The 13,741-nt window shown below is 40.0% G+C and overlaps 1 protein-coding gene across 1 annotated transcript in view; it reads right to left on the reverse strand.

Moving 5' to 3' along the window:
• The window catches only part of CORIN (corin, serine peptidase), a 314,900-nt gene that overhangs the window by 70,837 nt on the left and 230,322 nt on the right, over positions 1-13,741 (reverse strand). Inside the window, exons 11-13 of the mRNA XM_070372356.1 lie at positions 5,864-6,095; positions 2,578-2,723; positions 1,319-1,426 (exon numbers count right to left, since the gene is read on the reverse strand). Coding sequence (XP_070228457.1) covers positions 1,319-1,426; positions 2,578-2,723; positions 5,864-6,095 — 486 coding nt within the window. The remainder of the gene's footprint in view (positions 1-1,318; positions 1,427-2,577; positions 2,724-5,863; positions 6,096-13,741) is intronic.

Below are 13,741 nucleotides of genomic sequence, written 5' to 3' on the forward strand. Positions count from 1 at the left end.
ACTTATTTATTTATATAAAGACCACAAACAAAGCAAGCAACAGCAGCTTCACAAAAAACTGTATGTTCCTCCCTAACAAAATTACCCCTGGTCATTGGACCATCATTCTGACAGCTCTGATTTTCTAGAAAATGCACTTATCCATATTTATCATAGCTGATAGGATTTCAGTTGATTGCTTGTGACATTTTGTCTAGACCAGAAGGGCAATGTCTACTATGGAAAACTCATTTTGGGGAGCAAGGCAATATTTCATCCTTCAAAGGCCAAAAGAATAAAATGATTTCAAAAGATGCATTGCCTCATGTGTTTTCAATAGCAAAAAATGTCAGGTTTTTTAAAGCAGAACAACCTAAAGAGTCATAACCAAACTATTCTTTGGCTAGCCCTTCAATCATTTTGCTTTACTCCAGCATATTACTTAGTGAAGAGCATTGTCTGTTTTCAATTCCCTGATACATTTTGAGGTTCCAAGTACAAAGGTAGCAGGGAAGTAAAATGGGAATTAGCTCCACTTAAATTGCCGTTGGCATTTCCTGCCTTTGCCATGGTGATTTTGGAACTCTAAGGCAGAAATGCCAGGAAGAGTTTTATCCTCTGTGGGCAGAGACAAAAATCATAGAGGGCATGAAATTTAATCCCAATTAAACTTAAACTTTGGAGCCTGCAGTCTGTCTTTGTGTATCTAGATGCCTGTTTAACAGTATGGGAATTATAAGTAAGGACAGCATTATCCTGATCTTATAACAGATGACAACTGCTTTAGAATCTCTCAATAAAAATAATCTCTTACATTTGTGAAGAGCTTCTCATTTTACTGAGGGTTTGCAGTATGTCATCAAGGTTATATACAGAAGTGTAATTTAGGGAAAATCAATGGAATTAACAGGAAAAACACTTATAACTCATGTCTTGCTGTTTGATAATTTAAGAAGTAAATGTCTTAACGTTCAGTCCTGCTGCTGCTACTGCTAAGTCCCTTCAGTCATGTCCGACTGTGTGTGACCCCATAGACGGCAGCCCACCAGGCTCCCCTGTCCTTGGGATTCTCCAGGCAAGAACACTGGAGTGGGTTGCCATTTCCTTCTCCAATGCATGAAAGTGAAAAGTGAAAGTAAAGTCGCTCAGTCGTGTCCGACTCTTAGCGACCCCATGGACTGCAGCCTACCAGGTTCCTCCACCCATGGGATTTTCCAGGCAAGAGTACTGGAGTGGGGTGCCATTGCCTACTTAAAACTGTCAGTAAACAACGGACATATCTTAACACAACCCCTTATCCTAGTGTATGTTTGAGAAAAGTGCCATCTCACATACATACCACAGTTTTCTTCATCACTATCATCATCACAGTCAGCCTGGCCATCACATCTTCTGGAAGCCAGAACACACCGTCCTGAGCGGCACTTGAAGTGACTAGGTGAGCATTCTGTAAAAAGCAATGGGCCATATTACTGCCAACAAACAAAACCCAGACTCATCAGCTATGTTATTCATTTACGTGTCGGATGATGTGGAGAAGATATCACTGAAGATAAGGATGGTCCTTCACCAGGCTGAAATCACCAGAGTTTGCTTGGTTCTCTTCTGTCTGCCCTCAGCATCTTTTTCCTTTATCCTTGGCATCATCTCTCCAGATTAGCTGTTTTGTGTCTTTATGCTTTCCAACAATTACCTCTCTTTCTGAACGGACAATTGCTGGAGCCTGAAATATCCTAGGAAGCCAATGCTTCTAACTGCCCTCCTTTCATTTGTCAAATTGTTTCCCATTCTAATCTTTCCACCTGGTGAGCAGGCATTTCTCTACCTGATCATCTCACATGGCCAAGGTATTTGAATGCTTTGCACTTGAAGCTGAGCGCCGAAGAATTAATGCTTTTGGATTGTGGTATTGGAGAACACTCTTGAGAGTCCCTTGGGCTGCAAGGAAATCAAACCAGTCAATCCTAAAGGAAGTCAGTCCTGAATATTCATTGGAAGGACTGATGCTGAAGCTGAAATGCCAACACTTTGGCCACCTGATGTGAAGAACTGACTCATTGGAAAAGACCCTGATGCTCGGAAAGACTGAAGGCAGGAGGAGAAGGGGATGACAGAGGATGAGATGGTTGGATGGCATCAGTGACTCGATGGACATGAGTTTGAGCAAGCTCCGGGAGTTGGTGATGGACAGAGAAGCCTGATGTGCTGCAGTCCATGGGGTCACAAAGAGTCGGACATGACTGAGCAACTGAACTGAACTGAACTGAAGGAGTCATGGCTTTATCTTCACTGTTACCTTCAATATCCTCTAGTATAAAAGCAGCTTCCATATATAATGGACTCTGTGAGTTGTGTTTACAATAAACACGGAGATTATTATAAAGTCATCTCTGCAATTTATCTTTAAAATGAATACAGTGTCTAACAGATGAGTATTAAATTCTTCAATGTAATCAAGTTTATAGATTCACCACCTACATAGCCTTTCTATTGGCAATCAAATAAAAACAACAACAAAGAAACTTCTAAAGGTAGCTGATTTATTCATTCATGTTAGATACTGCAGTGTAATTGATTTAAAAATTAACAAAAATTAACCTTCGACTTCATCATCAGGCATTAGGCAGGTTTGATTGTCTGCATTTTCCTCTGGAAATTGATTGCAATCTGTGTCTTCTGGCCACTGTAGACCCACAATCCCAAGAACAGACTCACAGCGTTCTTTGGAATACTCACAGAGAGCTCTAAAAGAGCAAAAAAGACAACATTACAGGCAGAAATAGCTACACCAAATGTTAGGCATCTACACAGGACTCTTAATTCTGTACAGCGTGGGTCAGTGTATGTATGTGGTGTGTGTATGCAGTGTGTGTACGTATCAATGTATATATGGATGCACGTACACATAATAGGTATGTGGGAAACCAAAATAAGGGATATCATGACAAGGGAGATAGATTCCTGAAACACAGTTTCACCAAAAAAAACCTCTACTGCAGGAATGGAAATAGCGTTGTTCCCAGAACATGGATTCCCTTCTCCAGTTTACCTTTCTTGCTTTCTCTTTTGTCTTTCAGGCAGACACATTCTCCAACATTTTTGTTTCAAGCAAGTCCCCAACATCACTTTGGGCACTCTCTCACCAAAGGGCATTGAATCTACACAACACCCGCAGCCCCTTCTGGTGCCCTGTGACGGGGCCATTTCAAGTTTTAACCTGGCTTCCCTAAAGGCAATACTTCAGCTTACACTAATATGGTTGAAAAACTTGGTGCTTCTCCCAAACCCATCTATGTTGAGCTCAAGTTGGTAAAAAATTAAATGTGTTGGCTTTTGTTAAAGAAAAGATATACTAAGCATTGCTCTAGGTGTTTCAATGTGTGTTACTTCATTTGTACCCAGAATATTTTAAATCGAGGCATCAGCATGTCTCAAAGAAGATGTTTTTTACTTCAGATGGGAAAAAAAAAATGTAGTTTTGCCTCAATATATAACCAATAAATTAGTTTTTTAAAATGTTAAGTAGACATAACCAAAGTAAGTTCCTAGGCAAATTTCTCATTTCCTTTTAAAGACATTCTCATTTCTCAAAAGTTTCCAACTTTAAACTAAGTTAATATCAACAAGATAAGGAATGGCTTAGCAATTGAACAGAGAAGTTTCTGAAAAGTCTCCATCTTGATTTAACTGTCTAGATTTAAGACAGAGCATAACTTAATGCTGGTTTAGCCTAGGAATCTGGGGCAAAGACAAAGCCATGGCATTCCCATATGAGGCAAAAATGAGAAGCTCAACAGTGTTTAACAACTATCTGTTGGATTGAATAGTTTTGTTGCAGATTAATAAAAGGTGTATATAACTCAATTGCTGCTGCTATTCTAAATTAACCAAAATATACCTATTTCAGATAGAAGTCAGGTACTGCCTGACTCTACCACTTTTTTTTCCCCTATAAAATAGAATAAAATAAATGGCACTACAACTCCATGGCACACCTGCTCATATCATAATCTGTGTGGTGTTCAACCACAGAGACAACAGTCCCAAAAGATTACTTTGAGGATGACAATTAAAGTATTTAGCACATTATAAGGGCTCAATAACATTAGATTTTTTCCAATTCATAACTTAAAAACTGAATTTTAAGATCAATAAACAAACCTGGCAAAAGCAACTATGTGCAACCCCATGAGATATCAGTATATTACTCTCTTTACACAAAAATATTTTCTTACAAATATCATAAGGTCAAATTCTCTTTGATAGCTACTAAAAATGAAAGACTGCAGCCTAGCAGGCTCCTCCATCCATGGGATTTTCCAGGCAAGAGTACTGGAGTGGGTGCCATTGCCTTCACCAAAAATGAAAGATGTATATATGCTAAGAAACAAAACTAAAATACCTAGAATCAGTTCACCAAATTGTTCACTGTATAGTATTTCAGGACCCATCTCATCTTAGGCATTTAAATATGAAACCTAAATCTTAAAATTATCAGTTATATGTGGATATAAATTTGTTCCAGAGAACACTATGTTAGGGAAATGTTTATACACATATGAAAAGAAAATCAAATACAAGAATTTGTTAAGTACTATTAAAAGTAAGTATTCACTTCATCAACCTTGCTTAGCAAAAATGGAATAAGATTTACAAATAACTTGTTAACATAAAACTGGTAGATGTTTTATTAGTAATATTTTAAAAGGCATTTAACAGAAATTTTCAGTATATTTACACAAGCCTACATTGTATTATTCTATTTGTACTTTTTGTTCAGTTTCCCAAGTCATTTTGAAATTTTATTGTTTTCTGTCCTGACTCTATAGATGACCCTTCCTTGTCATCCATTTGATATTCAGTATTTAATTTGTTTTCTCATCTGTTCACTGTTTTGATATTACTGCTTTTTCTTTAAGTTCTGAATGACTTTTGATCCAAACATATGGTTTTCACAGTTACCACTCACATTTAGGCAGGCACATCTGTGTATTCACTCCGTGATGGAAAGCAGCCTGAGAGCAGCCCCACCTCTGTGACAGCCACTTTGCATGCGCACATTCTCTGACTATAACCCAGAACACACGGCAGGGAAGAAGGCCAAACCACCACAAAGCAGGGAGCTGTGCTCCTTCCTAACATCAGAGCAGTGTTTAGTCTGGGCTCACAATCGACTAGCAAAGCTTCACTTTTTTGTACATTCGTCTGATCTTAATCTCACAATAACTCAACCCAACCATCATCACAATCGTGATCTTACAAGTAAAGGAACTGGCATTGGAAGAGCTCAAGGAAACGGTCTCAGGCTACAAGTAGCTAGAGAAAGAGCCAGGACTTGAATCAGAAGGTGGACTGCAGTGTCGTAGTCTTAACCACAGGACATCACTCATATCCTAAGTCCAAGCCATCCTCTTGAAATGCTGTCCTGAATTTCACCCAAGCAGGTAGAAAAACTCTGTGTTCATCCCCTGTCTATCCTGAGAGGTTGGTGTGATGTCTCCTAACTTTTGACACAGTTAAAAAGCAGCATTTTAAATATATCAACACTGCTAGATCAAGAGGCAGACAGATCCCTCCTTCTGCTGTCTCACATTTAAAAAACCACTTCTTGATCCACCATAATGAAACATGTGATTTTATTTAGTTAAAGTCCATGAACTATTATCAAAGGCAGTTCATACCCCTCATTTGGTTCTTCAGTAATGACTTCTCACTTAGATACTCATTTTAGAATTCTACTTCTTTACCATTTTAATATGTCATTTGTTAAACACAGAGCTTCTTAGCAAAGTAGGTACTTTGTCTAAACTCAGACTAAATCTCCATTTCCTTGGTTCTCCCTGAGGGACAATGAGGATGCCTGGGGGAGATGCCACTGTGTTACCTGCAAGGCGGGATACGCTGCTGTGTATCCTCGTCACACTTTGGTACCAAGATGGTGCAAGCAAAGAACATGAGGTATTTGTAACAGTTGGTTTGAACAAGTGCAGGGAAAAGAGAAGACTCCCAGCTGATGGATGCTTCCTTTTGAGTCCTGTGGCCAAGGTAATTCGGAAAATTTGTATGGTTGTAGGGCAAATTCAAGCAGAGTTCCAACGTAATTGGTTCACACTGACCTAACAATAACAACAACAAAAAGCCACATATACAGATACATATTATATATTTTTATTTATAAAATTTCATTTTGTTTATATTTATAATATAAATATAAATAATGTAAAATATATAATATATTATATTAAAATAATATAAATAATGTAAAAACAACTTTCTTCCACATGTAAAACAACTTACAAAATTAAAGTCTATTTTAGAATCTTTCTTAAAAGTATTTAAGACTAGAACGTAAGCAGTACATGAGGTTGCCATCAAAAGATAGTGTGGTTCATGAGGTGTCTTGACAAGCCAAGATTCATTTCTATATATGCATCTGCCAGCACACTGCCCTGAATGAATATTTCAGAAAGTCTTCCTCATTTTCCCCTTGGTTTCACTTATCTGAAAGTGACTCCTTTTCCTGCTTCCTTTACTTTAATTTGTCATCTTCTGATTTATCCATTACTTCTAAACTAATGCATTCCCCATCACCCTGCGAGCCACTTTTAAAAATTAATGAATTTAGCTGAGGAGGCAAGTAGATGACTTTTTCCTATGTGTTTTGTGGTTAATAAACATATGAAAGTGAAAAGTGAAAGTCACTCATTCGTGTCCGACTCTTCGCAACCCCATGGACTGTAACATGCCAGGCTCCTCTGTTCACGGAGTTCTCCTGGCAAGAATACTGGAGTGAGTAGCCATTTAGCCATTCCATTATCTAAGGACTCTTCCCAATCCAGGGATTAAACCTACGTTTCCTGCATTTCAGGCAGATTCTTTACTGTCTGAGCTACTAGAGATTCACTGATCAACGTGTAAAGCTACACAATTCCAGGGCAAGAGGAGGCTGAGGTCCATTAGATAGCCATTGCCAGAGAGATGGTCCCTAACCCTTAGCTTGGCATCCAAGGCTATTTCACACTCCAAACCACAGCCTAACTTTCTAGCCTCATCACCCATCCTATCTCATCAGCAATATTTGCTTGATGACACCAGACATTTTAAGAATTGCATGACTTCATGATTCCTGTTAGTTTTTATCTCTTTCTTTCCTTCACACACTTGTAATCACCCTTCAAATGCAATCATGTTTCTACCTGTCAGCACTTGCTTCCTGGAATAATCCTTTCCCATCCTCCTCACCAAGCTAATTTCTCCTTGGTCTGCAGCACGCAGCACAAACATCTCTACCAGGAAGCCTTCCTGGCCAACCACTCTCCCTCTTCCACTCCCAGAAGGAGCACCAGAGTATCTCCAGGACATACCTGCCATGCCCACATGGCCCTCTGCTCTATTCACTTACTTACTTGTCTTCCCCACACAATTCTGAGACTTCTGTGAAATGAGACTTTCTTTTTTTAAAAATTGAAGTATAGCTCATTTACAATGTTGTGTTAGCTTCTGGTGTATAGCAAAGTGATTCAGTTTTACATACATAATTAAAATGAATTCTTTTTCAGATTCTTTTCCATTATAGTTTATTATAAGATATTAAATATAGTTCCCTGGAGACCTTATTTCTTGATCTCATAGTCTGCACCAAGCATAGTGTGAGAATTAAGGGAGGAAAGGAGGAAGAAAAGTGTCAGAAACCATCCTGAAAGTGAAGTCACTCAGTCATGTCCAACTCTTTGTGACCCCGTGGACTGTAGCCTATCAGGCTCCCCCGTCCATGGGATTTTCCAGGCAAGAGTGCTGGAGTGGATTGCCATTTCCTTCTCCAGGGGATCTTCCCGACCCAGGAATCAAACCCGGGTCTCCCGCATTGCAGGCAGACACTCTACCATCTGAGCCACCAGGGAAACCATCCTAGGCATTTTAAAATGTAAAAATAATTCAAAATATAGTCCAAGCCATTGAAGCAGTCTAAGTCTCCAGGGATATAACATGAACAGGTTAGGCCAGCAGGACTGGACAAAATGCTTGAACCCAGAGGGACAAAGTGGACAGAAGCAGCTTGGGAAGACTTCCCAGGACAAAAGGAGTTTGGACAGATTTGGGGGAAAGCAGCAGCAAGGCTTTCTGTCCTTTGTCTGCTGTAGACATGCCTCATTCCCAGAGGAAAGAGGTGATCAACAGAGTGTCTTTGTAGAATCAGGCCGGGTCCACCAAAGCCTTCATGCCTTAAGGGTAATTATTCAAGTTAAATTTAATTATTTAACTAAGAAGGGAAACAGATTAGCGATTAGGACTGCAGTGAAATAGTAAAACAGCTCTGGGATGATTTCTCGATTTAAAGAATCTGAGGGCTTTTCAGAGACTATGCTATAGGAATCTTGACACTGATCAGATTAAAAAGCTCATGACCACATATATAAGACTCAGTTTACTGGGGAAGAAGTAACTCTCTAAAGCTGGTGTAATCCTGAGGATGCCTACAGTGTAGAGAGAAGGAGATGGAAGAGGGATGGGGTTTGTCCAACTTCTGAAAGAGGAGTAACATGAAATGTTTGATTTCAGATTACACACAAAAAATGCATGTTCGTTATAAAGACAATAAAAAGATGCATATAGGAAAAGTTCTCCATTCCCCACCTCCCTTTCTCTTAACTTTCCTCAAAACTAAAGACAGTTTTAATCCTTTCAGGCCTTGCACTTGCTCATGTTTATACACGTAAGAATTTACACGCATAGGCAGAGATATGTCTATGCTTTCGCCAAAGGATAACTGTACTATCGCTAATACCTTTCAACTTGTTTTTGTTGCTTGATAACCTATAATGACCAAGCAGCAGAAACAGCTCAACCTCTATGTTTTTCCTAATTTCTTCAATATACTTAAAATTTTACCCCCCAAAATGGGATCATTTACACATATTTTGATGCAGTCTTTTTTCCCCTGTAGACACCTTTTCTTTCTCTTTTCCTCAACCACCCTATCAAGTTTTGACTTTCTTATCTGTTCATTTCATTGAGATTAACTAATAAACATATCGCGTGGACAACTTTTCTCTCTTTTGATATGTAGGGGCTGTATCACTTTTGATTTGGGATAAGATACGAGCTTTAAATATTTCAGTGTCAAGGGAAATGAAAGGATTAAGTTATGATCATATACTACTCTGAGATCTTTATTGAATGCGTTGAGGTTGATTGAATCCTGTGTTTTGTTCCTTCATAATGGCATTCTTCAAGGAGTGCTAAGCTAGATAAACTCTCAAGATATCTGGCAACCTCCAATTCTGGGATTTATGGTACCAAACTTTTTTTTATCTTAAGCATTAGACTCACATATGAGCCTGATTTACAACAGCCACTAGAGGGCGATCATGTCACAAACATGTGAGGACGTTTAGCAACCACGGGGCTGTTTCCAGTGTTTTCAGTGCTCAACAGGGCATCCTGAACATAGACGAGGTTTAAAAAGATATCTGTTGAAAGAAAGGTCGTGATGGAGTCCCAATGATAGCCCACCTTTCAAACTTAAACAAGATTTGTTAAATTCAACCCACAGACAGCATTGTTAATTAAACAATGTTACATCTTGGTGGCAATAGTGGTAAAGAACCGGCCTGCCAAGGCAGGAGACATAAGAGACGTGGAGTTCATCCCTGGGTCAGGAAGATCCCCGAAGGGGGAAATGGCTACCGACTCCAGTATTCTTGCCTAGAGAATCCCACGGAGAGAAGAACCTGGCGGGCTACAATCCATAGGGTCGCAAGGAGTCGGACACGACTGAAGCGACTTAGCACACACCCAATACCTTAAGTCATTGGGAATCATGTATTAGGTTATGGTCATTTACATGAGAAAATGTCACGTCCAACATCCATTGGCATATATATGATCCTCAGATTCACCTTTGCATCAAACTTTGTGGCTCAGACAGTAAAGTATCCATCTACCATGCAGGAGACCCAGGTTCGATCCCTGGGCTGAGAAGATCCCCCGGAGAAGGAACTGACTACGCACTCCAGTATTCTTGCCTGGAGAATCCCACGGACAGAGAAACCTGGTGGGCTACAGTCCATGGACTCCTAAAGAGTTGGACATGACTGAGTGACTAACACTTTCACTTTTCATTTTAAATCTCTATTATTTTCAATAATTTGAAGAGCTATTATAAGGTGAACACCCTTGTAACCACCACTCAGGTCAAGAAATTGAACTTTACCAGACAATCACAGGTGCCCTTCCATATACCCTGTCATATGTCAACCTTCTCCTTCTCCCACAAAGTAACTACTGAGTTTCAGAGTCATTACTTCCTTGTTCTTCTTTATAGCTTTATTACCTAAGTGTGTACCACAACCTACATACTACAGTTTGACTACCCATTTTTGAAAACCTATTTAAGTCTCTTATAATAGCTATGTTCCCCCGCTATTTCTTTATTTTTCCTTATTATTTAAGTATTGAAAAATCTGGAGACTTGACCTTGGAGTGCGCCAGTCTGGATTTTGCTAATGGAACACTCTAGGCAGGTAAACATGTACCCCTGTACTCCTTGTTACCTGAACACTGGCACCTGAAGCCAGGAGGCTAGTTAGGTTTCACCAGGACTTGGACAAGGTTCTGGGTGCTGTGATGTTCTTTCATCAAATGATACATCCACCGACTTCTCTTTGTGATGTCTACAGCTGCATGTCCATGCTCAATGTCTTATCCTATTAATTCTCCTGTTTACCATATGGTAATATTCTAATTCAATCAATTACTTTTTATTTACTCCTTGAAAATGCTTTTAGAAAGAGATCATTCTTCTCAATTGACTCTCTGATCACACTTCTATACTCTCTGTTCCTCCAACTAGAGACTGCAAAGAGAGGCCAGAAAATTGACATGCCCCTGAGAAATTATTTGAATAACCAAGCTGTTACTTCTTCCTGGATTTAACTTTTCAGTGGGAGGATCATACTGCCATCTTCCCACTCATATATACGATTTTGGTTTTCTTTTTATGTTCTTAAAACACACTCAGCACAGTTTCCCTAGCATCTCACGGTCTCATCAGTTTCCTCTTTCATCACAGATGTTCTTGCCAGGTCCTTTCCATATATATTCAGCAAACGTTTGAACATCCCCTCTTCTGAATGTCCAGCACTGGACTAGTCACTTGTCCCCATTCCTTCTGTGTTATTAAAAATGAGTGTTGGAGGCTAACGTACATGGGCAAACATGTAGAACCAAAGACTGCTGGAACACTATGGGAAACTCAGGAGAGGCCCTGAGGCATGATAGTCATTTCTGGCTTCGCATGGCCACAGCGGTCATGGGTGCAGGGAGGCAGAGAGAGACACATGTCCAGGAGCTGCTCCCTCCACCAGGCTTCCCAGCTGTCTGGATCGCACGTTGCAAGGTGCAAGTGATGGGTTAGTCCCTACACCCCAGACTGAGGGGATATTACATCCCTGTTCCTACTCCCTAAGGCAAGGAGCTATCTGCTTTTGCCTCCCAGCAGAGTGCAGACGTATTACAGATTCTGGGCTTGAGTGGATAAGGTGACACTAGCCTATCACTGAACATTATTATCTAAAATATATTGCTTAGGCTTTTATTTTTTAAATTGTAGCCACTTCTGGGAATCTGAGATAAACCAGGAAACTTATCCATTGAAAAATACAAAAACCATGAAGACATTTTTCACACCCTCTTTCAAGATGTCACTAATTTCTGCAGCTTCATCAGGCCACAAAGCAGTCATTCTCAACTTGCACTGCACACTGGGGTCACCTGGGAGGTTTTAAAAATACTGATGCCTGGGCCCCACCCAGTATATCCTCAGGGACAATCAGGAAGTTACATAATTTTTTAATGGGACAACAAGAACCACTGCCTTTAAGAACTAGCCTCCCAGCAACTCCAGTGAGAGAGGCTGACTCCACCAGACAAAACATCCACATTTTCCAAACCCATATTCTCCACTGGCAGGAAGCCAAGGAATGACAGTGTTGCTCACTTATGCCCCAGAATCTAAATAACAACAGTGTCTTATTGGTAGCAACAAAGATTTTTAAGTGATTAATCACATTTTCAAGTGATGAAGAGTTTTCTGAAGGGAGATGTTGCTTGTCCATGTTTTTATAGAGAACCAAGTAGACACACACCATTCTGAAGCTCTTTGAAAAATAAGGAGTAGCATCTTTACTCTCAACTGGAGGTTAGGCTTATACACTGTTTTTAATCACACACAAGGAATGGGGATGAGTGACTAGCCCAGTGCCTGATACTCAGAAGAGGAGGTGTTCAAGTGTCTGCTGAATATACATGGAGAGAGCCTGGCAAAAACATTTGTGATGAAAGAGGAAGCTGCTGAGACAGTGAGATGCTAGGGAAATTGTGAGCGTATTTGAAGAACATAAAAAGGAAACCAAAACCATATATATGACTGGGAAGGTGGTAAATGATCCCCCTACTGAAAAGTAATCTCCAGGAAGGCTGAAATCATGTCTCCTTTCTTTTCCATCAAAGTGCACAGTCCCTGGAACATCACAGGCTAAGTACTGGTTGAATATATATATGAGCCAAGTTATCTAGTGCTCTTCCTACAAATTCTTTTGACAGATGAAAAGATATTTAAATTTTTAATCTTAAAATATTTCAAGTATAGAGAAAACAGGAAAACATACAGCTAGTGAGTCCCCACCTAAATGTGATATGGGCTAACATTGCTCTCTCAAGCTTTTTAACCTAACAGTGCCATGCTATGTCAGATAACCCTCAAAACTTTAGTAAAATACACATGTCTGAGACAACACTGTCACTCTCCAAAATTCTGTAACCCAAGTTCAAAGTGAAGTAAAAAAAAGAAGATTCTGAAAGAGTTCCAAGGAAGAGTCCGAGATAAGCAAAGTCTAACCATATACACACATACACATATATTTAATGGAGTTTAGAGTGAATAAAATGGTAATATGTCTTAGTAGTCAGACTGGTAACTATCTGCACTGCTCTCTCCCTGTGGGAAGTGGAGGACTGGGAATTGTGCTTTCAGCCAAACAGTTCTTAAGTGCTCATGAAAATAAAAAATCTTGTCAGATGGGTTATTAAGTGGCTGTCTCCCTCACTCTCCTATCCAGCCCACTGTTTTCACCCCTAAAGGTCCTCTGAGGGGTATGGGCTTTCCCCACCCATAAGCTCTATGCTGACCCAGAAAAGTCACGAGTAGAATTAGGATCCAAAAACTTGAACAAATCCAGGGACCTGAACCCTTCAGCTTTTCAACCTCCCAGCCTCCAGGACCTTCACTGCCAGGATCAGTGCTAAGAGGCCACACCTTCTTGTCAACTGAAAGCTTGACAGACCTCTTCTGAATCTTAAGCCCAAGCTGACAGGGAGGCCAAAAATTAGTTCTAAAGAGTGTAAGAAGGGAGTAGACTATGAAGGCAGAGTCCAGAAGTAAGATACCATTACTAGAAATCAGGGTCTTTGGGGACTTTCTGATTCATTTTAAATTCCTCGGGAGAGTCTTTCTGCTCACCCTGCCCATTCCATCTTCCCCTAATTATCCCTCCTCATAAGCCAGTTTGGACAAAGCCACCTGTCTACACCATTTGGAGCCTTTCCCTTGTCACCAACACAAATGAACACAAGAGCCACAAGATTGTTCTAGGTCAGCAAAGTTCCTGGAAGGGTGAGAATACACTTTATTATAAGAACAGACCGCCAAAGTTTTATGTGGTTGTTTAGATGAATTTTATGTCTGCTTCTCAGATAAAGTTTC

Source organism: Bos mutus, chromosome 6 (assembly GCF_027580195.1).
Source record: "Bos mutus isolate GX-2022 chromosome 6, NWIPB_WYAK_1.1, whole genome shotgun sequence".
Taxonomy (NCBI): domain Eukaryota; kingdom Metazoa; phylum Chordata; class Mammalia; order Artiodactyla; family Bovidae; genus Bos; species Bos mutus.